We start from the raw sequence: 21,283 nt of genomic DNA on the forward strand, positions 1-21,283 counted from the left end.
TAACACATGTGGCTTCATAACTTTTGACAAAGGATGCACTGCCATCAACACATTCTACAGGAGACAGCAGCTGCAAAGCTGTTTTCACACAACCTGGACATTTATTCTGCATTGCGGTGGCCACAAGACGAAGTGCAGAGAATAAATTCTGGTTTCACCTCAAGACGGGGAGAAGATTCAGCACTCTTTTGTGGCGCTTGTTATCACAGGCTTCTGTGGGCCGTGGTGTGGATGCATTAATTCTTGCAGATGTGCACACACTATAAGTAGGTGGCAAGCCCAAAGGGCTGAAGGGACATTTCTTTATTATTTGAAGTTGTATTTTACATCACCCAACATATTCATTAATTAGCACTCAATGCCATAAGTTTGCTGACTCTTTGATAGTAATACATGTGAAGCTAAAGTGCCATTGCAGGAACAGCTAGCGTAAAGCAGACCTTGCGGAAACTGTTTGCTATGTGCAGCTCAAAGCTTGAGTAAGTGGAATAGTTCACAGTATTCTCTTGCATGAACAGAAGGCTAATGCATGTGGATAACTACTCAATAAAACAAACCAGAAGAAATGCAAGTGCTCCTTGCCGTCAACCACATGAGGCAAGTAACAGGAGCACATACAGTTGTCCAAGTTTTCTTAGGACAACTCCACATAACAAAGACCGACTGTGCAACACTAAAGGTAAAGTTATGTCACAGCTGTGCCTCTGGCTATTAAATAAGCTTCTTAAGTTGTCTTTTTAGGTTCAAGCCTACACTATGCTCTTAACTCATTAGCACATGTACCAATATGAAAGGGAACACCAGATTTACATATAATGCCTGTAGTTTTCCTCATTCTTGCACTGAATCAGAAAAATGCCATCAGGTATACTTGTTATCATGAGAACTATATTGTAGGCAGCAGAAGGGCAAACATAGATGACAGCTGAAATTGTTATTAGACGACAAATTGAGTGTTCCCTTTCCCATTTGTCCACAGGGGCAGCTTTCAGCAACTAGCAAGTAGTCAAAAAACAGCTATCCGTGTTGTTTTACAACTATGAAAGTTGGAAGCAATGTACTGAAACAGCTTTTTGTTCTTTTCCTCTTCTTCAGTATGTTTTGTTGCAAGACATTGATTCACAAGTCCAACCTACAGACCTCCCGAAGGACTGAGCCCAGCAAGAGCAGGTTGTCCTCTACCTCTACCTTCTACCCTCTACCTTCACTGAGAATAATTTGCTTGCTACTATGTTCCCAGTCTAGTTATCCACGGTGTAAGCACTAGTGACACAATTCAATTACGACAGCTTTTCTTTACAGCAGCACCACTTGTCTGCTTAGCCACATTCAACAAGTAGAGGTTTTGCACATAACAGGCACAGTAAGGTTGGACAATCCTGAATTGGTGTACATGCCTACTTATGCACTCTACCTACAGTCTCTATACATAAAGCATTAAAAACAATGTCCAGATTGTAACTTCAATGATCACAACCCAAGTGTACAGGGAGAGCAAGGTTGAACAAAAACAAGCACTCCAGAAGGGCCAGTCAGCATTCACACAGAGTGAACCTCTCTTTGTCAAGGCATGCTTTAGATGTTATGTGCTAGTTCAATGGGCCTGATGTGATGACAGCATGTGACATTTGCTTTATGCAACATAAGCCTACAAAGGAAAAGAAAGGACGACAAAAATAATAAGACAAAAATAAAGGAAAAGCAGAGCTGGTGTCACATCTTTATAAGTATTACAGCGTTTTTCTTTCAGATTGCTACCATCCAACCAATGTCCCACTGCTATGACCATATTAGCCCCAAGACACTAATAAGGTAAGGATGAAAAGGCTACCTAGAGAAGGATGCATCCATTTATGAAGATGTCAGCCTACCTTTCTAAGCCACTGTACACTTACAGTTCTCAGCCATACATCTCAAGTCTGAGCACAACAGAAGCGCTGAGAGAAGCAGATCCCCCAACCTATCAAGGCAAAAGCAGCACAGCAAATCATCACAGTTGCATGCTCTATGCTACTTTCTGTCTTCATTCGACGTCATGTACAAGTCCACAATGGTACATTGTCTGGCACAGACCACTCAAAACAAAATCAGCTCAGTGATGAGGCTGCCATCCCATCCCCGAGTGCAGTTGCAGGCTTCTGATTGTGCACAAGGGCCTTGAAGAGCTTCCTTTTGGCCTCCAGGGCATGATGGCTGTCACCTTCCCTTGCTTTCTCCTGGCTGTCCCAAGAGATGAGTGAGTCTCCATCAGTGTCCAGTAGGCTGGGCTGCTGCTGCTGTTCTAGCTGTTCGTCACTTGACAACAAAGTCCAACCTTCAGTCACGTATTCCCCCTGAGCATCATCGTCCTCCTTTCCTACATCGATGCACTCGACTGCACCTTTGAGGGTGTCCCGCACCTGGAAGGAAAGCAACACCCAGCACAGGTCAAAGTCTAGCATGCAGTACCCTTTTTCCCTGTCCATGTGCAGCCACTGCATTCTCATTCGGCAGCTATGGTGTTGGGCTGCTAAGCACAAGGTTGTGGGATCGAATCCCAGCCACGGCGGCCACATTTCGACAGGGGTGAAATGCGAAAACAGTCGTGTACTTAGATTTAAATGCACATTAAAGAATCCCAGGTGGTTGAAATCATTGCAGACCCCCACTATGGCATGCCTCATAACCATATCGCGGTTTTGGCATGTAAAACATCATTTATATTAATTTTTTTTTTAGCTGGTGCATGGGCGTGTCAAATTGCTGAATTGAAGAGTGGCATTTCATGGACAACGCCGTGACAACATGAAGGGTCACAAATGTATTTCCCACCCTTTTTAGACGAGCGATGGCCAGCATGACTTCATCTTCTCTTTGCAGTTGTTGTGACAGCATCGACTCCTGAAGCAGCGCCAGGTGATCACTCATCTGGTGACAGCATGACTCCATCACCTGCTGCATGTCGAAAACCTGCTTGCGCAATTCCTGGATTTCCTCAGTTGGCGTTTTCTGCAAGTTCAGGGAAGAACATAGTAAGGTTGTGTATGTAGTGACAGAGCAATGCAAAAAGCGGCGCAAAGGAAGTCAAGCTTCTTTCTACGGGGAACAAGCATTCGCGCTTTACGGTGATGCTTGCGTGTACTGCAGACGGCAGAAAGCTGCCCCCATACATAATATTCAAGAGGAAGACGCTGCCAAAAGAGGCTTTCCCGCGGGATATTGTCGTTCGCGTGAATGACAAGGGCTATATGGATGAGGCCCTCATGCTCAATTGGATTAAGACCGTCCGGAATCAGCGACCCGGCGCACTTCTGCGGTGTCCGAGCATGCTCGTCTTGGATGCCTTTCGCGGGCAGTTGAGCGCAGGTGGGAAGCAGGCACTCCGCGACGGGAGGACGGAACTCGCCGTCATTCCGGGAGGCATAACGTCAACACTTCAGCCACTGGACGTCGTGCTCAACAAACCCTTTCAAGACCATGTCCGTGAACAATATAATCAGTGGATGGCCGGCGACAACCCAACGACCCCAACTGGCCAGCTGCGCAGGCCACCTCTCGCCACTGTGGCCAAGCCCGTGATATTCCCATAGGGCCAATGAGGCCGATTTTAGCAGGCGACGCTAGCGCCGCCTGGATTCTAACAATAGTTGCACTGATACCAGAAAAATGTTTACTTACTAATAATAGATAATGTTTTGAATATTATTCCCTTACAATCTAAATTTAAAAATGATGGGCAACGTCTGAATAATTTTTAGTTGCTTAGAAAGTTACATGCGTATCGAAAGCGCAATTACGCTTGTAAGGAATACCGCACAGCAGACAACCGACACCAGCGTCGTCTGATTCTGCTATTGCTTTTGTGCTACCCGCTTGCTTTGGCCATGGTATATCCCACTATATATATATATATATATATATATATATTCTTATTTACCTTTGATATATATCCAATTATATATGAAGTTGAAGTTTATTTTCACCACCAACAGTACAGTGTGTTTTTACACAGAACAGTTGTGGCGTGGAAAGTGGGAAAAAAGCTGCGCTAATGCAGCTTGACTAGCCCTACCTCCTATCCTAAATATAGCCCTAAATATATTCTTATTTACCTTTGAAGGTTGGCACGGCTTCATAGGCAGAGAGAAATCACAACGCTAATTAATCACCCTACTTGCTCCCAATAAACAGCTTTATTATAACATCATCGATGCTTACATGAAATAAAAAGCACATGAATGGCGTTTTAAAGATATACTGGTGCGTAACATGCATAGCTGTTTATGTGCAAAAAGATACTACGTACAGTCTCGCCACAGATTTCTGGTGAACGCAAGCTGTCCGCCGCACCGTTTGGTCCGCCGCTGATTGAAGACACACATCCGACCACATAATGCCGCCGCACACTGGTATGTTGCTAAAGTCCCTCCACTTTTGCAGCTGAAGATGTCATGTCACTTCGTTCACGATATTCATAAACTGCAACTTGCCAGTGCTTCCTGTTTGAGCAGAAACACGTAGCTTTCACAAGGGCGAATTCTGTCGCGACTGTTCAACTTCTGGTCCAAAATGCCTGCTCTCACGCAGTTAACCATTCGAGAAGTCACGTTATAAAAATTTTCGGCGTTTAAGCTGAATTTGCTTCAAAAAATTTATAATTTCAGATAGAAATGTTTTCCTGTACGTGCGGGTTTGATGCGTTGCAAATAAAGTTTACATAATAAAGGCTTAGCTGGCGTTTCGATTACCGCTGCCGGCGGTGCGCTGTCGTCGTTTTGATGGTGGCGCCACCCCAAGGCTTGGACGCTGTTAAGAACGGCCCAGCTGAGCTGCAAGTGTTGCCAGCCAGTTGCGACAACAAGCGTCAACGCCTTCTGGAGCGCCACCGCAAACCTCTAGCCACGGCGTCACTAAGTCGTCATTGTGACTGAATGCGTTCGGCGGGCCAACTATTGTTACCGAACCCACCAATGCCGCCCTGTTCTGCTATGAGTGGGGGAGTTGCCGCGGGAACATCGACGAAGGCCCCTCCCCACGCGCCGACCAAGACGCAGGACAATGGCTACCCGGGCGTGCTACCCAGGTCAGCTCCGAGTTCTACGAAGCCCCTGTGACGTCGGCTCCGGACCGTGCACTTGTGTGTGTGTGTGCGTGTGTGTGTAAGCAGTCCCGGGGGGAGGCGGCGTGTTTACAATGACTGGACGAACGTTTCCGTCCCCTTGGAATCAAGGGGGGACCGAGTGCTTATAAGCCGCTGTTGTGCGGATGCTCGACCCACTTTTCTTAAGCAGTCATGTTGGACTGAGACGCTCTCTCAAGCAGTCGTGTTAGACTGACGTTCTTTCCCTCGCAGTCATGCTAGACTGATGAATGCATGTAAATATTAAAAATAAACCCCTATTCCTCATTCTGGACGAGAAGCAGTCCTTCCCTTCATCAACGTCCTCAGCGTGGATAAGTTGGACGATGGCATGGGCCAGCTACCTTCTAATTCATGCCGGACTTCAATCTTGACAATGGATCACGAGCGATGGGATTGAGCCCCCAATCCTGACAACGCAAAACACGCCACATGCCACAGGCTTGCTGTGGCCACATGGGTGTCGCAGGCCTGGCGCTCGCTGCCTGACGATATGGTGGTGCGGGCATTCAAGAAGTGTTGCATTAGCAACTCCTTGGACGGCACCGAGGATGACATGTTGTGGGATGCAGCCAGTGAAAAGCAGTCGTCTTCGGACGAGAGTTCAGACAGCTCAAACGAATGAGCAGGTGACGAGTCTGGCGGCACCGCTAAATAAAACGAAGTTTCGTGCCTTATAATTTTTATGTTGAGTTCTTTGCTTCAATGTAAGGGGGTCGACCTATATTCCACCTCGACCTATATTCCGCATTATACGGTAGTTAAAAAGTATGATAGCTCAGTAAATGATTTCGTATTACAAGAACTAGGAGACCGGCAAAAAGACCCAACAGCGAGGGAATCGCCATTGCTCATTTTAACCCTGCACCATATGGATTCAGAATGATTTAAAGAAGTAGGGAGTTCAGTACTCTGAAGACAGTCACTAATGAGAAGAAAAACGCCACCACCATGAGTGTTTCTGTCACACCGGTAAACATCATAACCACACGGAAATACCTCGTTATTTCCGATGGATTCATGAAGCCAGGATTCAATTCTGATCACTATGTGCGGTTGGACAGTGGAAAGTAAAGCTGCAAACTCATCTACCTTATTTTTCAAGCTTCGGCAGTTAACTAACAAAAGATTAAGTGTAAGGTATGTGGGGTCTCTCGCACCCGTGCTCTTGGGACAAAGGAACGACAACACAGTAGTGCAAACAATCACAAGGGCATTTATTGCACCTTTCATAGATCAGTGCCTGCTAGCCGAGTTGCTATCCACAAAACATGTCGATGGGCGCGCGACAAATCTAGAAGTCTGACTCACCGCGACCGGAAGCGAGCGAATATGTTCGCCCCATGCTGGACCCCAACGCCTGGTCCTTCGCGTGTATGGTCACGCGAATCGTGGCGCGTTCGAAGGCGGCCACGCGAGGCGGTCTCGCAGAAGCATCCGTCGGCGGCGGGCGGGATGTCCACGCCGTTCGCCGACGCGCCGGGGAAGAGGGTCGCTCCACGCGCGGCACGGCACGTCCGTACTGCTTGCTGTCTCGAACCCCCAAGAGCAAGCGCCTTCCCTTCAGCGCCCAGGTAACCTCGCCTGTCGGCGGCGTTAGCAGCGCAACACTCGCGCCATCTCTCGCACTGCGCTTCAATCACATCGGTCGGCGCAGGCGTCACGCAGGCCACGCGGCGAAGCGGGGGTACAGGAGACGCGCTATGCGGGAAAAACATCAGGGGACGCGCGAGAGTCGCGCATCCCCACAGGTAACAAGAAGTGTTATTTTTCGTGCCAGTACGCAAGGTTTTAGGTTCTGCACAATGCTTGACCTTTAGCTATCTTATTATTTCGGTTACCAGCTTTTTTCCGCTATCATAGCCAAAGATTTTGTTGCCCATGTGCAGTTTATCGAAACGTAGCTTAAATGAGAGGTTTGTGGCTAAAGCATATTCAACCAGTTTTGATCATGCATATCTGATAGCAGGACTGAAATCCTCTCGAATTGCGTATTCCTTATCTTTCAGCTTGGATCCGCACAACAAAAGTTGTTCCTTAACTTTAAATCTACAGAAATTGACAATAATTGGCGGATTCGTTCCCTCAAGAGACGTTCCCAGCCTATGAGCATTGTTCAATATCTTCTGTTGTGATAGTCTGTTTGAGCTCCAAAAAAACGCGATGTTCCAAAAAATGCGATGGATTTTTTCTTAGTCTCTCTCCAACTTTCATTTTCGCAATCAGATAGGCCAAAAACTATTAAGTTATTTCTGCGCAACCTGTTGTTTGTATCCTCAAGGGACGTTTTAATTTCGACCATTTTTCGCAGATTTTCTGAGGACTCTTCTTTGGCTGAAAGTAGGTCACATTGAATAACAGCGACTGTGTTCTGTAGATCTTGTAGCAAAAGAGCGAAAACAGACTGTTCTGTCTTGACATCTTCAAGCTCGGAGAAAAAACGAGTCTGCCCTTGCTCAAACCTGCGGACAACAGCATAAATGCCTTCAATACTAGCACTTCCTTCAGTATTACCAGCATCTGGATCAGGGCCAGGGTTTAATTCGACATCCCCGAAGAGAAGTAAACATAATCCAGAGAAAGCACAGTAGGCAAAAGCACGTAAACTGATACATTTTCTCACGTACTCCAATAGATCGACTGTCAGGGCACAACACCGCAATCACACATTGGTCAGAAGACCGGTAACAAGATGCAGGGGTTCGGTAACTAACCTGTGCAAAAAGACTAGGTAAGCTCATGTTGACAGCAATGTAGCGCCCCGGCAGCAGTCCATCGAAGCACAGCTTAAGTAGTGCCTCTGCCCCCCTTGTATCAGGTGACATAGGCGGTTGCCAGGCCAGATGAATGAATATATCTAAAGTAGGCGGCTGTTCGTTGATATCCGGGAAAGGCGATGATTGTGCGGCAAAGCATGCGTCCGTTTGCCGCGTAGAAACTGAAGGCGGTGGCAGATTCCCAGCCAAATCGAAGAAACCGCCGCCGGGCCACGGAATCAGTAGAGCTCCGAAAAGCGCCTGTGCAAAAAGACAAGGTAAGCTCATGTTGACAGTGATGTCACGCCCCAGCAGCAGTCCGTCGAAGCGCAGCTTAAGTAGTGCCTCCACCTCCCTTGTATCAGTTGACATAGACGGTTGCCAGGCCAGATGAATGATTGCACCCAAACTAGGCGGCTGTTCGTTGATATCCGAGAAAGGCGATGATTGTCTGGCGAAGCACGCGTCCGTTTGCCACATAGAAACTGAACGCGGTGGCAGGTTCCCAGCCACATCGAAGAAACTGTCGCCGGGCCATGGAATCAGTAGGGCTTCGAAAAGCACCTGTGCAAAAAGATGAGGTAAGCTCATGTCGGCAGTGATGTCGCGCCCCCCTGAGTTTTCAGCTTTTCAGGTTTTCCCTGAGTGCCTTTGCGAAATTCCTTGAGTGACCCAGAACTTTTTTTTATGTCAAGATGGCCTGACATGTCGCCAGATGCTGTCACTCTCTATCAAGCATGTTACAAAAATAAAAAATGACTTAATCCAGTTTGAATAGTACGGAGTAGCGTTTTATTCGCGAAGACTGTAGAAGCTTGGGCAAGTTGGTGTGACATTCTTTTTCAACAGTGCAAAGGACAAAGATGAGATGAGTGCACATACACAGCACCGACCTACAACTAGTTTTATTGAGGTGATTTTCACTGCTTAAATATGGTGGCAATCAATCTCAAATGAAAAACAAACACAAAATTGGCAAGAATGTCAGTACCTGAGCACAGGGCTACAGTGACACACGAACAGCTCTGCACGTGTTTCCTATTGATCTTTAAGAATGCGCAGTTCTTTTTCTTACAGAGCTATTGAGGCAGGGCTTATGCATTTATCTTTCAATTTGTGGATTTCATGGGCTTCAATAATCTCGCTAGTGATTTTTGTGAGATTATCTGACAACATGCTGCAATGACTGAAAATGGGATAACACGGCACTTTCTTATTCTTTTTTCTTTTTTGTGTGCAGTCTTCGCAATGAATGCTCAGATGACCGGATGCAGTGTTGTTCACATTGTTGTTATGTTCCCGTAGCTGGTCGTTAAGGCATCGACCAGTTTGCCCCGTGTAGTGCTTGCCACAAGATACGGGAAACCTGTACACAACATTGCTGCTACACGGTACAAAACGTTTTTGGTACTTCTTGGCACAACCCTCCTTCCTTGCGTTGCTGGAGTTTACAATGTGGCAGACTTTTGAGAGTTTATCGGGTGCGGGAAAAACAACATTCACACTGGCACGAGAACCCACTTTTTTGAGGTTAGGTGAAATGCGATGCAGGTAAAGGACAACCGCAGCCTTTCTTTTTTTTTTTCCTTGTGCCTTTCAGTGGCTTCGCTGCAGCCTAAATTTATGATATCTCTTAACAGGTTCTCTGATACAGCAATGAGAAGATCGGTTGGGCAGCCTGCTGCCTGGAAGTGCACCACCTGGTTTTGATAACTGTATTACATCAAATGATGGCACGATTTTACTAGGGCATTTTGAAAACATGACTTTGCAATGCCACGCTTGACAAGCATGGAATGTGCAGAAGTGAAAGGCATGGGGGGATTCTGGCATCTTGGCTCGTGTCACCAGCACACACGGCTATTGCTGAGGTGCATGGAAAGGTCTAAATAAACGCAAATTTCCTTCAGAAGGCATATCATGCATCAAGACAAGTGGGTCAAGACAGGTGTAGAAAACTGACAAAACTTTCGAGACCGAGGCCTCTGCGTCTATAACCGCACGTCATAAAAACTAAAAAATCTTGTGTCCCGTGACAATTGACCCTTCCCACACTTGTTATGCTTCACCGCAATACTTTCGCGTATGCTTCACAGCGTGATACTGCTGTATTGAGGCGAAGCTGACTTTCGAAAACCGGCATTATGCAAAGCATTATGCTTTCCGAGCTTCGAAGTCAATCGCAAGGACCACAAAGGTGGAGTCAGTGCTGTTGCTGACAGCGGCGAATTCTTTCAATGAAAAACACGGCACCCAACGGAAAGAAGCTTAATAGCGAACGTCGAAGCAGCTAGGCCTAGCGTTGCCGCAGTGGTGGCTACGGCTGCCAGCGGATCTGCTTTGCGAGAGCGCTGGTTCGAGGCGGCGAGGTAATCAAAACGGCAGCGGTGGTGGCTTTGATTAATGCCGTTTCGGACCCGCGGTCACGGCAAAAAGTCCGGAAAATCGGACGGCGAAGGGTTCTTGCGTCCGAAATTTCAGATACATTTTCGGAGACGTTCTTATACATTGACTCTATGGGGTACGTGGTGGTGCCGCGAAGCCGTTCAAATTATCGGGCGTCCGGAAAGTCAGCCGTTGATAGTACACTGGCAACTCCTCCAGCCAACAATAGAGCGTCAAAGACGATTCATGGCGATTCCTCTCTGTTACTCGAGCCAGCATTACCGTGAGTTTCGTTCCCTTTCACTAAAGTTACAGCTAAATTTCCCTAATAGAAGCACAAATTCCGAGCTTTCTCTGAATATTTCTAGACTACTTAAGATCCCTGAGAATTCCCGGGTTTCCCGGTTGGTAGACACCCTGAAAGTAGAGTCGTCACTAATTCTAAGACCTCTTGTGATGACATGTTATAAGTGTCGCCGTGCAATATGCACTGAAAACCGTCATTCTTTATTAGCATGCCTTGATTCCAGTGCTGTCTTGTCTTGGCTGATGACAATTGCACCCAGTATGCACCACGTAGGTTGCATGTCACCATAAAAATAGCCTGCCCACCACCACCACTGGCCCCAAATGTGTTGTGCGCTACACCTAGCCTCAACTCTACACTGGCCTGTCCACTACCACTGTTGGCTTCAAACGTGTTGTGCCTCTAGGGGGAGTATTTCTTCACACTTCATGGAGCTTAGTAGAGTTCCCTGGGACCAACATGCTTGAGAGCCCCTGCTGTAATCATTATTCATCTACTAGGCAGTTTAATGGATTTGACATCACTGCAAAGATCAAGCACGCAAGACACTGCCTGGTCACCTCTAAAAATTTGTCTTCTGACGCAAGAGAAGTCCGTGAACATGCAAAATTCTATCAAAATTTTAAAGTATATTCAAGAAACAGTTTTTAAAAGCCGACCCTACTGCTAAGCTACAAGAAATGTTGTACAGTTCAAGTACAGCTCTTCTAGGAAATACCACCAATTAATATACAGCAAAACAAAGAATGTGACTCACTTGATTATCTGCTACAGAATTGTGCCTCTGCCACGGTGGCACCTCACTCCCTTCTATGCTGCCATGGCGCATGGCAACAGTGGAATTTAGCTGGACCATCTCCTTTTCATGCTGGTCACCCTCGCTGCCACTGCTGGCTAACAGGCTTAGGCTCTGGGTGATGGGGTTCTTCTTGATGCCCCGGAATGACCACACCTGGTTGTGCTTAGGTTGGGATCGCAGTGGTGCCGCACGCCCCTTGCTTCTTGAAGCCGCACTCTCTTCTGCAATGATTTGCCGACTAAATGGCTTGGCTGCTTATCAATACGCTGCCTGCTGTTTGCCTGTGCAAGCAGGCCAAGTTTGTCTAGGAGCTTAACACCGAGCTGGGCAAATGGGTTTTGCATGCTGTTTTCCTCTAAACAGAGTAATTTGTCTTCTGAGTGGGATACCATGAGCAATAGAGATTCGAGCACACTCTGTCAAATGAACCAATCTAGCAGCACTGTAGAGCAGGGTGTCAGAATGAAATGTTTTTCGTTTTGGTTTTGTCCCACTGAAAAAAGTTCTGTTCCAGAACAAATAAAAAGATGATCCATAATGGTTCACAATGGTTTATGTTTGCATGCAAAAATTTCCAAAGCAAAGTAACGATAAAAACATAGTGTTTATTGTTTTCATTAATTTAACGTCAAGGCAATGAGCATAACCCCAGAAGCAGCACGTCATCAAGTGTACTCATCAATATGCCAGACCTCTGTTCCGATAAAACTAAAACGAACGATAAAACTTTGGTAACAAAGCGTTGTACCCGTGGAAAACGAAACGACAAGCTCTTCAGCATGCAAGTACTGGATTTTGCTACGATGCCGATCTGCTAGTGCACCGAGTGGCAAGCTTAGATTAATGGAGCGCTTGACTGGCTATCACTCGCACTATCCCTACCTGAGATACGCACTAATGCTGACATTGCCTGACGTCGGTTGTTTCGGATTGCCGATTTTTCCATTGAACCAAAAACCGATAAAAAATATTTTGGTTTCACTCCAAAGCAAAATAATAAATAATGTTTTGGTTACCTTGTCGTTCCAGTTAAAGATGTCATTTTGTTTCCGTTCTGACACACTGCTGTAGAGCATGATCTATTGCCAAGTTAACGGCACCATACAGCAACTGCATATTTCATCAGAAACACTGAAGTGCCTGAGCATGATCCTCAAAGTGAACCTAATGGCGTACAGTGCACTGCACATTTCACCTCAGAATTTCGAAACCGCTTGAAATAGCAATGAAAAACAGATTGCCATTGCAGTGATGCAAGTTTCAAGTTCTCTTTCATGTCATTCTCACCATCAGAAACTTCAGAGCCGGACTCCAAGGTCGTTGGTTCACTGCTGGCTCTTGAGCTCGATGCCTGAATCCCCAAGGTATTGGGCCGACCTACAGGCCTGAAAGAAAGACAAGCAGGATGCACACAATGTCAGTATGATCTATTGCCAAGCTAATGGCAACATAAGGCACCATCAGACGCCATCAATGACACCGTAAGAGTGGCAGTTTGGCATGATACGACAGCAACTACTTTCAATTGACAGCATCCTGGAGCATTGGAAATGAGAAACTGTAGAAAAAAATATATATAATTTTATATCTTGAGTAGAATCAAGCCACGATTAAACTGTGCATTTTATTTGGTGTCTTGTTCCATCCAGCGTTTGGCTTGTTTTCTAGTGGAGCGTAATTGACTCAGATATGTAATATGAAAGACATGATACGCCAATGCATCATAACTTGTGAACCCCTACATTACCATTCGCATGATTAATGCCCCCAAAATAAACATGGGCCGTAACAAGCCTACTATAGTACATTCCAGCACGTCCAGCAACCTAGACAAATGGTGTGTGAGGCTCTGGTGGTGTTTACCATACTAGTATGGCCTACTAACTATACACTGCTGCATTAAGTCAGCTCAACAGGCTGCTATTGCTCAAAATCAAGGTGGACAAGGAGGCACTGAACAAGTGTCCTAGCAAATGTTTTCTCTCCGAAATGTGCACATGAGGTCTGACAGATTTCTGGATGCCATTGGAGACCCTACCTTTCAAATTTCATTCTAGTGGGCATGAATGCATTCCTCCACACTGTAGCTCATTACATGATATTGAACTTGCCTGCTAGCAGATGGGTACAAGATGCCACATGAGGTTTAGAGATAGCAGTCCTAAAGGGGGTCTTACATAATGTCACTCATTGTTATCTTTCTACTTGAGAAGAGTGGTGCCGCAAATCGTTTATTTTTTTACTTTTGGAAGCTTACCACCCAGAAATATGGCACAAGAATGTGTTCCACAAATATGCAATGAAACATGACTTGTGAGGCCTAATGCAGCAGCATAACATAGAATTGAGCAAGCTGGAGCAAATGCCAAAATCTTAGAACGCCTGGAAAAGCTTTCATCAGCTTCCTAATGTTATAAGGACCCCATCGACACCACCTCCGAGGAAATCTGACCACCAAGAACCCTGGGAAGATTCTTGAAAGTTTCGTCACCACGGGTGAGCCGCTAACCCTTTCGCATTTCGCAATCGCGCCCCCCATTTCCTTTTTTCATAAAATCTACTACCACAACGCATCTCTTCGCCCTCTTTGGATCCAACCTGCGCCTTATTATTCGGCTCGTCGTGATCCCGTACATAAAGTTAATGTACCCCGTCATAACACCGTCGCGTGCTCACAATCATTCCTTCCTAGGACTGCAGTCGACTGGAATAATCTGCCTACATCATTAGTAAGCATGAGTGACCCCACTCTTTTTAAGAATGCACTAATCAACATAAAATAATGTATGGTGGCAAATGGCATAATTATGTACTTATTCCTGAACATTGTCTGCTTGCTAAAGTGTATTCTTTCTGTATTTTTCATGTTATGTAAGTCTGTTATTTGTTATGAATGCATTACTACTTTTTTCATATTGCTTTTGTTCCCTGGAAATTCCTTGAACTAATCCTGCATTTTTTACTCTTCGAATGTATTCTCGCCCCTCCCCTCTGCAATGTACAATTATGTACCTTGAGGGTATCACAAATAAATAAATAAATAAATAAATAAATAAATAAATAAATAAATAAATAAATAAACAAACAAACCCTACCCAGCAGCAGCAGCCGTTCGCCTCGCCGACGGGGATTCCCGCGATGGCACTTGGCTTAACCAGGGTGAACGAAGCGACTACAATCGTTGACCCCCTCTATACAACTTCCAGAGTATCCGAAGAACGCATGGGGACCGGACTACCGAACCAGTGAGTGAAGAAACTCTGTACCATAACACCGTGAGAGAAGATATTAACTGGCAATCAGTACAGACACAAAAGCAATGCAAGCTAGAAGCCTTGGAGAGGTGACACGATAGTGTAAAGCCCCAAAACCCCGCAACCACCACTAAGACATCATCAACAACGCGGAGAGTAGCTAGACCTCCACTGCTTCCGAAAAATTACTACAAAATAATCATTCGTCCAAATCAAGGACTACCATTAAGAAACGTGCTCACTCATACACTCACACGAGCGATCATCGACGCGTGCCAGAGGGAGTTCACGGATGACCAAATTCCTTCTGAGAATCAACCCGGGATCCAACATAGCCATCCTATCGACCCAGTATGAAGCGGTCGCCAAAAAAGCACGACACATCCACACCTTAACACTTAGCGGCAGAAGTCACGCAGTGCATGCATACACCGCCCAAGGAGAAGGCACCATCAGGGGAGTGGTACATGGAATATGGATTTAGATTTAGATTTGGCAACAACCCTGACAGTACTCTCTGGTGAGAAAATCCCACATCTTATCATCACGATATGCCCTGTCAAGAAGGAGAGATCAAAACAAGTCTTATGCAACATATAAAGTCCCCCCGCGACAGAAAGGCTAATTTCGCGTCATTATTCGGGAATCTACAGGGAATGCTGGAACACTATGATCGCCTAATTATAACTGGGGATTTCAATCGTGGGGCTACTCAAAAGCAGACAAGGGCACCAAGCTCTTAGAAGCCATAGAGCGCCACGAATACATACTAATTACTGTACCAGGTACGCCTACTCAAATGGGAAACAGCGTCAGCAGGGACACAACCCCTTATCTCACCATCACCAACGATACCGTGGGAACAAGCTGGAGGGCTCTAGACGACTAGCTGGGTAGTGCTCACTGCATTATCGAAATCACCAGTGCCTCGGCCAAACTACGCCGACCCCTAGGGAAGGCCAAAATTACAAATTGGCCTAAGTTTAGGGAGAGGCAACAGTCCGACTTTGATACAAGTCCGCCCTTCCCGGAACATCAAGGCCACTTAACCACGATCAAGGAGTGGACCCAACGCATCAAAGAACTATATGACGCCAACACTAAAGTGTACCAAACTGATACCGACACGCCGGCAATCGACAACCATCTAATACACTTATGGGAAGCATGCAGAGGCCTCACAAAAAGATGGCGCAAACAGAAGTTAAATTGCAAACTTAGATTTCGAATTTCAAACGTCACTAAACAGGCCAGCAATTATGCCCTGACGGTACAGAGGGTCAATTGGCGTACATTCTGTGATTTGCTTAAAGGCACGCTAAGCCCCAAAAAGACGTGGAACATACCCCGCAGCATCATCAATCCTTCAAGTACCAAAACAGAAACAAACACAACCCTACAAAAACTCGTAGGTGAATATCTGCGAATCCAGGATGAACTCATACAGGAACAACACGGGAATCCCGACCGGGCATCCAGCACCATACCCTCAATATACGGGACCTCTGAACGAGAGACTTGATACATCCATCACGTACGCGGAGGTGTAAGTGGCAGCACAGCGCTTCAAGAAAAACATGGCACAGGGCCCCGACAAATTCACCAACGCCATCTTGAGAAACCTAAGCGATGAAACCCTCCGAGCCTTTACACAGCAGCTGAATGAAGAAATATGGACACCGGGCGGAACATTACCCGAGGAATGGACTACCGCTCAAAAGAAGTCGTAGCCATAGTCCTTATACCCAAACTGGGAAAACTGCGCAGGCTCGATCAATTACGACCAATCTCGCTCACGTCTTGCCTGGGCAAACTCGCTGCCATAGGATGCGGAGAGCGAGTATATCAGTATACTGTGGCTTTTCTCAGTCACCACAAAGCTCGCATCGGCATAGCAGGCATACAATCAGACATATATAGTTTACCGCAGAAGGGTACTCCGCAAGGATCAATATCTCCTTTCCTCTTCAACATCGGACTTAGAAAACTTGCATTACAACTAGAAAATATCCCAAAACTCGGATCTGCCTTCTATGCTGACGATATCACCCTATGGGTGACCAAGGGTTCATGCGGCGACAGAGAAAACACATTACTCACAGCTATCAGACACATCGAGTAATACCTAACCACAGCAGGAATGAGATGTGCCCCACACAAGTTGAAGTACCTTCAAGTCCGGCCCAAGCAAGCTAAGAAACATCGAGCCCCGCTAATACATCTCGAGATTGCCGAGAAACGTATAAAGCGTGTCCCGATAACACGTTTACTACTTATGCAAGTCCAGGAGAACTACGGCATAAAGGTAGCCTCGGAGAAATGAAATCACATTATAAGAAGCATCGCACCACTCATCACCCCAGTAGCGCGCAGCAAGGATGGTTTCACAGAGGACGAAACCTTAAGACTGGTACAAGCCCTCGTCATCAGCCGTGTCACGTACACACTCCTGTGTCAAGCGCAAAAGCGAGACCGAGCGCATGGACACTCTTATAAGACCGGCGTACAAAATGGCCTTACAGCTACTGTTAAGCACAAGTACAAAGCAATTACTAGCGCTAGGGGTATACAACACCTTTGAGGAGCTAGCAAGTGCCATGCTCATAGCGCAGAGGGAGCGCCTCAACAAGACACAACAGGGAAGGCACCTTCTTCAGCGGCTAGGGTACCCACTGACACCCCAATACTGCAAAGAAGAAACACTACTCCTGCCTAACCACATTAGAGAGAACATTGTAGTAGACCCTATCCCCAAGAACATGCACCCCACCCACAATCAAGAGAGGAGAGCAGCGGGTGCCTGCATGTTGCACAAACGCTGTTTCAGAGACCCAGATACATACTACACGGACGCTAGCCCGTATCCCTCGTCGCCACGTTGTGGGCCTAAATACACAATCACCGTCGTCAATCAGGGGAACCTGGTAGCCTCTGCCTCCATCTGCGCCATACGCAGCGCAGCAGCAAAAGCAGCAGCGATTGCTCTCGCACTTCGCGATGCCGAGAGCAAGCGAAGGTCCGCCCACATCCTTACAGACTCACAAGCGGCATGTAGTTTATGCATGAATGGAACACTCCCTACACAAGCCATTCGAATCCTGGGCCACTCACTAGAACGGACCCACGGTATCGTCTGGCGCCCCGGGCACGAAGGCCTGCGGGGCAACGAAGAGGCGTATTGCGCAGCTCGAGGTCTCACTAGCCAAATGGCAGACCACACCGTTCTTCAGCCCCCGACAGACCGACGAGCAACTCACAAGTTATTAACCACAAGTCAACAAATACTGCAAGACCAACGTCTCGAAAAAAGACAATACACTCCCCCACACAAAGCTCTCAATAAACTCCAGGCAAGGGACTGGCGCTGCCTGCAAACGAACACATACCCACACTTGTCTCGTCTACATGCAATCTCCCCAGACAGATATACGTCCCGGACAGGTCCCTGGTGTAGCAACCACACAGCAACACTCACACACATAACACACGAATGCACCAACCGTCCGGGCGTCCCAATTTCGTCAAGAGTCACAGCACACACATTCATTACGTGGTCTTGGGAGGCAAGACTCTCTGAACTGGACCTGGGAAGCCAACTGGCGACCCTCGACCAGGCTTGACGAGCCGCGATCGCCAGTGGAGTCCTGTCAGAGGGAACCACCCAGGAATAAACCGCACAACGATTTCTGTAATAATAAAGTTCCATCCTCCTCCTCCTCCTCTGCATCATGATGTCATGACACATGCATCTTCTGGGAAAAGAAACTGAAAATGTGTGCAGAAAAGTTGCTCAAGTAAATTATTTAGGCCACTCTGAGGCTTGATAGTACTTTTAAAGCGAAGCTGTATACATCTACCGTCCAAGGAAATTTTCGTGTCGCCGTAAGCAAAAAACTCCCCATACATGGGCCGATCCCGGAGATAGTGCAATGCCGGGTCGACTTGCGGCGGAGGTGAAGCAGGCGTTAAGCCCTCCCCCCCGATCCCGAAGATTGTGCTATACCAGCCGAACCCGCGGCGGAGGTGAAGCAGGCGTTAAGCACTCCCCATACGTGGGCCAATCCTGAAGATGGTGCAATGCCGGGTCGACCCGCGGTGGAGGTGAAGCAGGCGTTAAGCACTCCCCATACGTGGGCCGATCCCGAAGATGTGCAATGCCGGGCCGACCCACGGTGGAAGTGCAGTTTGCCATTAAGGGGCCCAAATACACAGCTTCGTTGGTCATCATTCTTCACAGAGTGGAAGGGCACTAAGATTTTTTTTTTCTAGTCTTCAGAGGTCCAGGATTCCAAGTTAATGTGAAAATGAATACCCTAGTGGAAAATATTATGTCAGTACTCAATCAATTATGTTTTGTGTACCAGCAAGTTTTACAGTGATTTGTCATGCTCTGTATATTACGACTGTGCAGGCCATAGGATTAGTGAAACTTGACATAGATGAATGAAAGACTGAAAATCTCAACTACAATGCATGCAGAGTGGGTGCGATTGCCACTTTTTTGGCAGCATGCAATTGCAATTACTTTCGAATGACAGCATTTCAGCAACCCTCGGCACCAGAATGAAAAACTGTAAACAAAAGAATCCTGTTATACACTAAAGTCTGCAGCAGAATCAAGTTGTGATGAAGTAAATTTGGCAGTTATCAGAACCTTTGTTGAAACGAAGTATATAAGCTCACAATGCTTAAAAGTTCAGATTACACATAAAGTTGCAGCTGCTTATCTCACCTGCCAATAGACCTTGGGGCATCAACTGCCAGCAGGCTTTTCCCAGATATTTTTGTGACCAAGCTGGGACTGTACACCTCAAATTCTTGTTCACCTGGCTTCAAATATTTCTGAAAGGCATGAGATAGGTTTTGAGGCTTGCATGAGACATTCCAACAATGTACTTGGAAGCAGTCATTCAAAGGACAGTGCCATTCCTCCTGCATGTATGAATTCAGCAGCAAGCACACCTTACATGCTCACTCACATTTAGGTCATTCCAAACCAAATGTCCCAGGCATTGGGCTCGACCCTCTCCAATTTGATTGCACCCACCATGGTGGCATAGTGGCCTTGCCATTGTGCTGCTAAGCCCGAAAGCGTGGGATGAACTCCCAGCTGCCGTGGCCGCATTTCAATGGGGGCGAAATGTAAAAACAAAAGTGCATGGGTGCACATTGAAAAACCACAGGTGGTTAAAAATAATCCGTAGTCACCCACTAGTGTATGCCTTATAATCATATGACGAGCAAAACCAGAACAAGGTGAAATTAGGGGCCAACATTTCGAAAAGTGGACTTGTCTTATTCAAGGTCTTGAAGAGGACAAGTCCACTTGTCAAAATGTTGGCTCCTGCTTTCACCTTGTTCTCGTTTTGCTCATCGTCTTGAATGTTTATCTCCCGCCTTCTTCGTGTTTTCCTTGGATTATAATTATATGGTGGTTTCGACAAGTAAAACCAAAGAACTTATTATTCATTATCCAAATTTATTCAAAAAAATTGTGGTCAATCATTTTAGTGCAATATATGACCTCATAGACTATTTTTGCAAAAAAAATTTCTGTCTCTTAGAGCAATCTGAATAATGCCATTAAAAAAATTAAATTATGGGGTTTTACGTGCCAAAACCACTTTCTGATTATGAGGCACGCCGTAGTGGAGGACTCCGGAAATTTTGACCACCTGGGGTTCTTTAACGTGCACCTAAATCTAAGTACACGGGTGTTTTCGCATTTCGCCCCCATCGAAATGCGGCCGCCGTGGCCGGGATTCGATCCTGCGACCTCGTGCTCAGCAGCCTAACACCATAGCCACTGAGCAACCACGGCGGGTGAATAATGCCATGGTGGGCGAAACCTAGGTTGTGAAGAAAGTAACAGTTTCGCCCGAAAGGCGAAGCATCAATTATGGTAGCAAATTAGTGCACAGCTACACAAAGTAAGGGTAGCAGTTTTATCCGCCGTATAAACTTGTAAACATAGGCATACTAACTATATTAACAAGCATCGTGTCGTGCTTGCGCAAGCAAAGATGAACACATCTCACTCCATGGCCGTGGAAACTCGCTATCAAAACACTGGGGCGAGGAAGCGTGGTAGCTGCAGTGAGGGAATTCACCTTCGTGCTGCATCTAACATCAACACGAACTAAGCAGTGGAAACGCAGCGCAAGGCGAACTGCGTTGCCATTGCAGATGGCTTTCAAGATACAGCGGCCCAAGCGGGTGCGCGCGGCCACCCAGGCCGCCCGGAGTAGAATGTGTCCCCCTCCCTACCCTCCCCACAGACCCTCGCGCAACGAAATAATGCGAACTTCCTCCCCAGTTCCCTCCCTTGCGTGCCCGAGATTGAGCCGCGATCACCAACTCACCCATTCTACTCGCCCTTGGACTTCATACGGAACCTCATGGCGACGGCAGAAATGCGCCTGGAGGGTCTCTATATCCCAAGAAAAACACCCGCGGAAATACAATACTACCCAGAGCACCTTAAAGAGCTGCTGGTGGCCAGAATAGGAATTGCACTCTCTTATTCCTTTTCTTCTCTAGGGATATAGAGGTATGCAGCGACTGTGCAGGTTGCAAAATTGTATGCTGCTTTGTGTTTTCACGTTTTGACACGCATTCGCCGATTTTCTGTGGAGCCGCCTGTCCTGCCGTTAGTGCATCAGA

At 46.6% G+C, this 21,283-nt stretch overlaps 1 protein-coding gene across 1 annotated transcript in view; it reads right to left on the reverse strand.

Moving 5' to 3' along the window:
• Positions 1-267: 267 nt before the first annotated feature.
• Positions 268-21,283, reverse strand: part of LOC142582166 (TBC1 domain family member 5-like) — a 134,234-nt gene continuing 113,218 nt past the window's right edge. The window contains exons 14-18 of the mRNA XM_075691560.1: positions 19,353-19,462; positions 12,654-12,751; positions 11,325-11,587; positions 2,812-2,988; positions 268-2,399 (exon numbers count right to left, since the gene is read on the reverse strand). Coding sequence (XP_075547675.1) covers positions 2,088-2,399; positions 2,812-2,988; positions 11,325-11,587; positions 12,654-12,751; positions 19,353-19,462 — 960 coding nt within the window. The 3' untranslated portion in view covers positions 268-2,087. The remainder of the gene's footprint in view (positions 2,400-2,811; positions 2,989-11,324; positions 11,588-12,653; positions 12,752-19,352; positions 19,463-21,283) is intronic.

The sequence above is a fragment of the Dermacentor variabilis genome, chromosome 5 (genome assembly GCF_050947875.1).
Source record: "Dermacentor variabilis isolate Ectoservices chromosome 5, ASM5094787v1, whole genome shotgun sequence".
NCBI lineage: Eukaryota > Metazoa > Arthropoda > Arachnida > Ixodida > Ixodidae > Dermacentor > Dermacentor variabilis.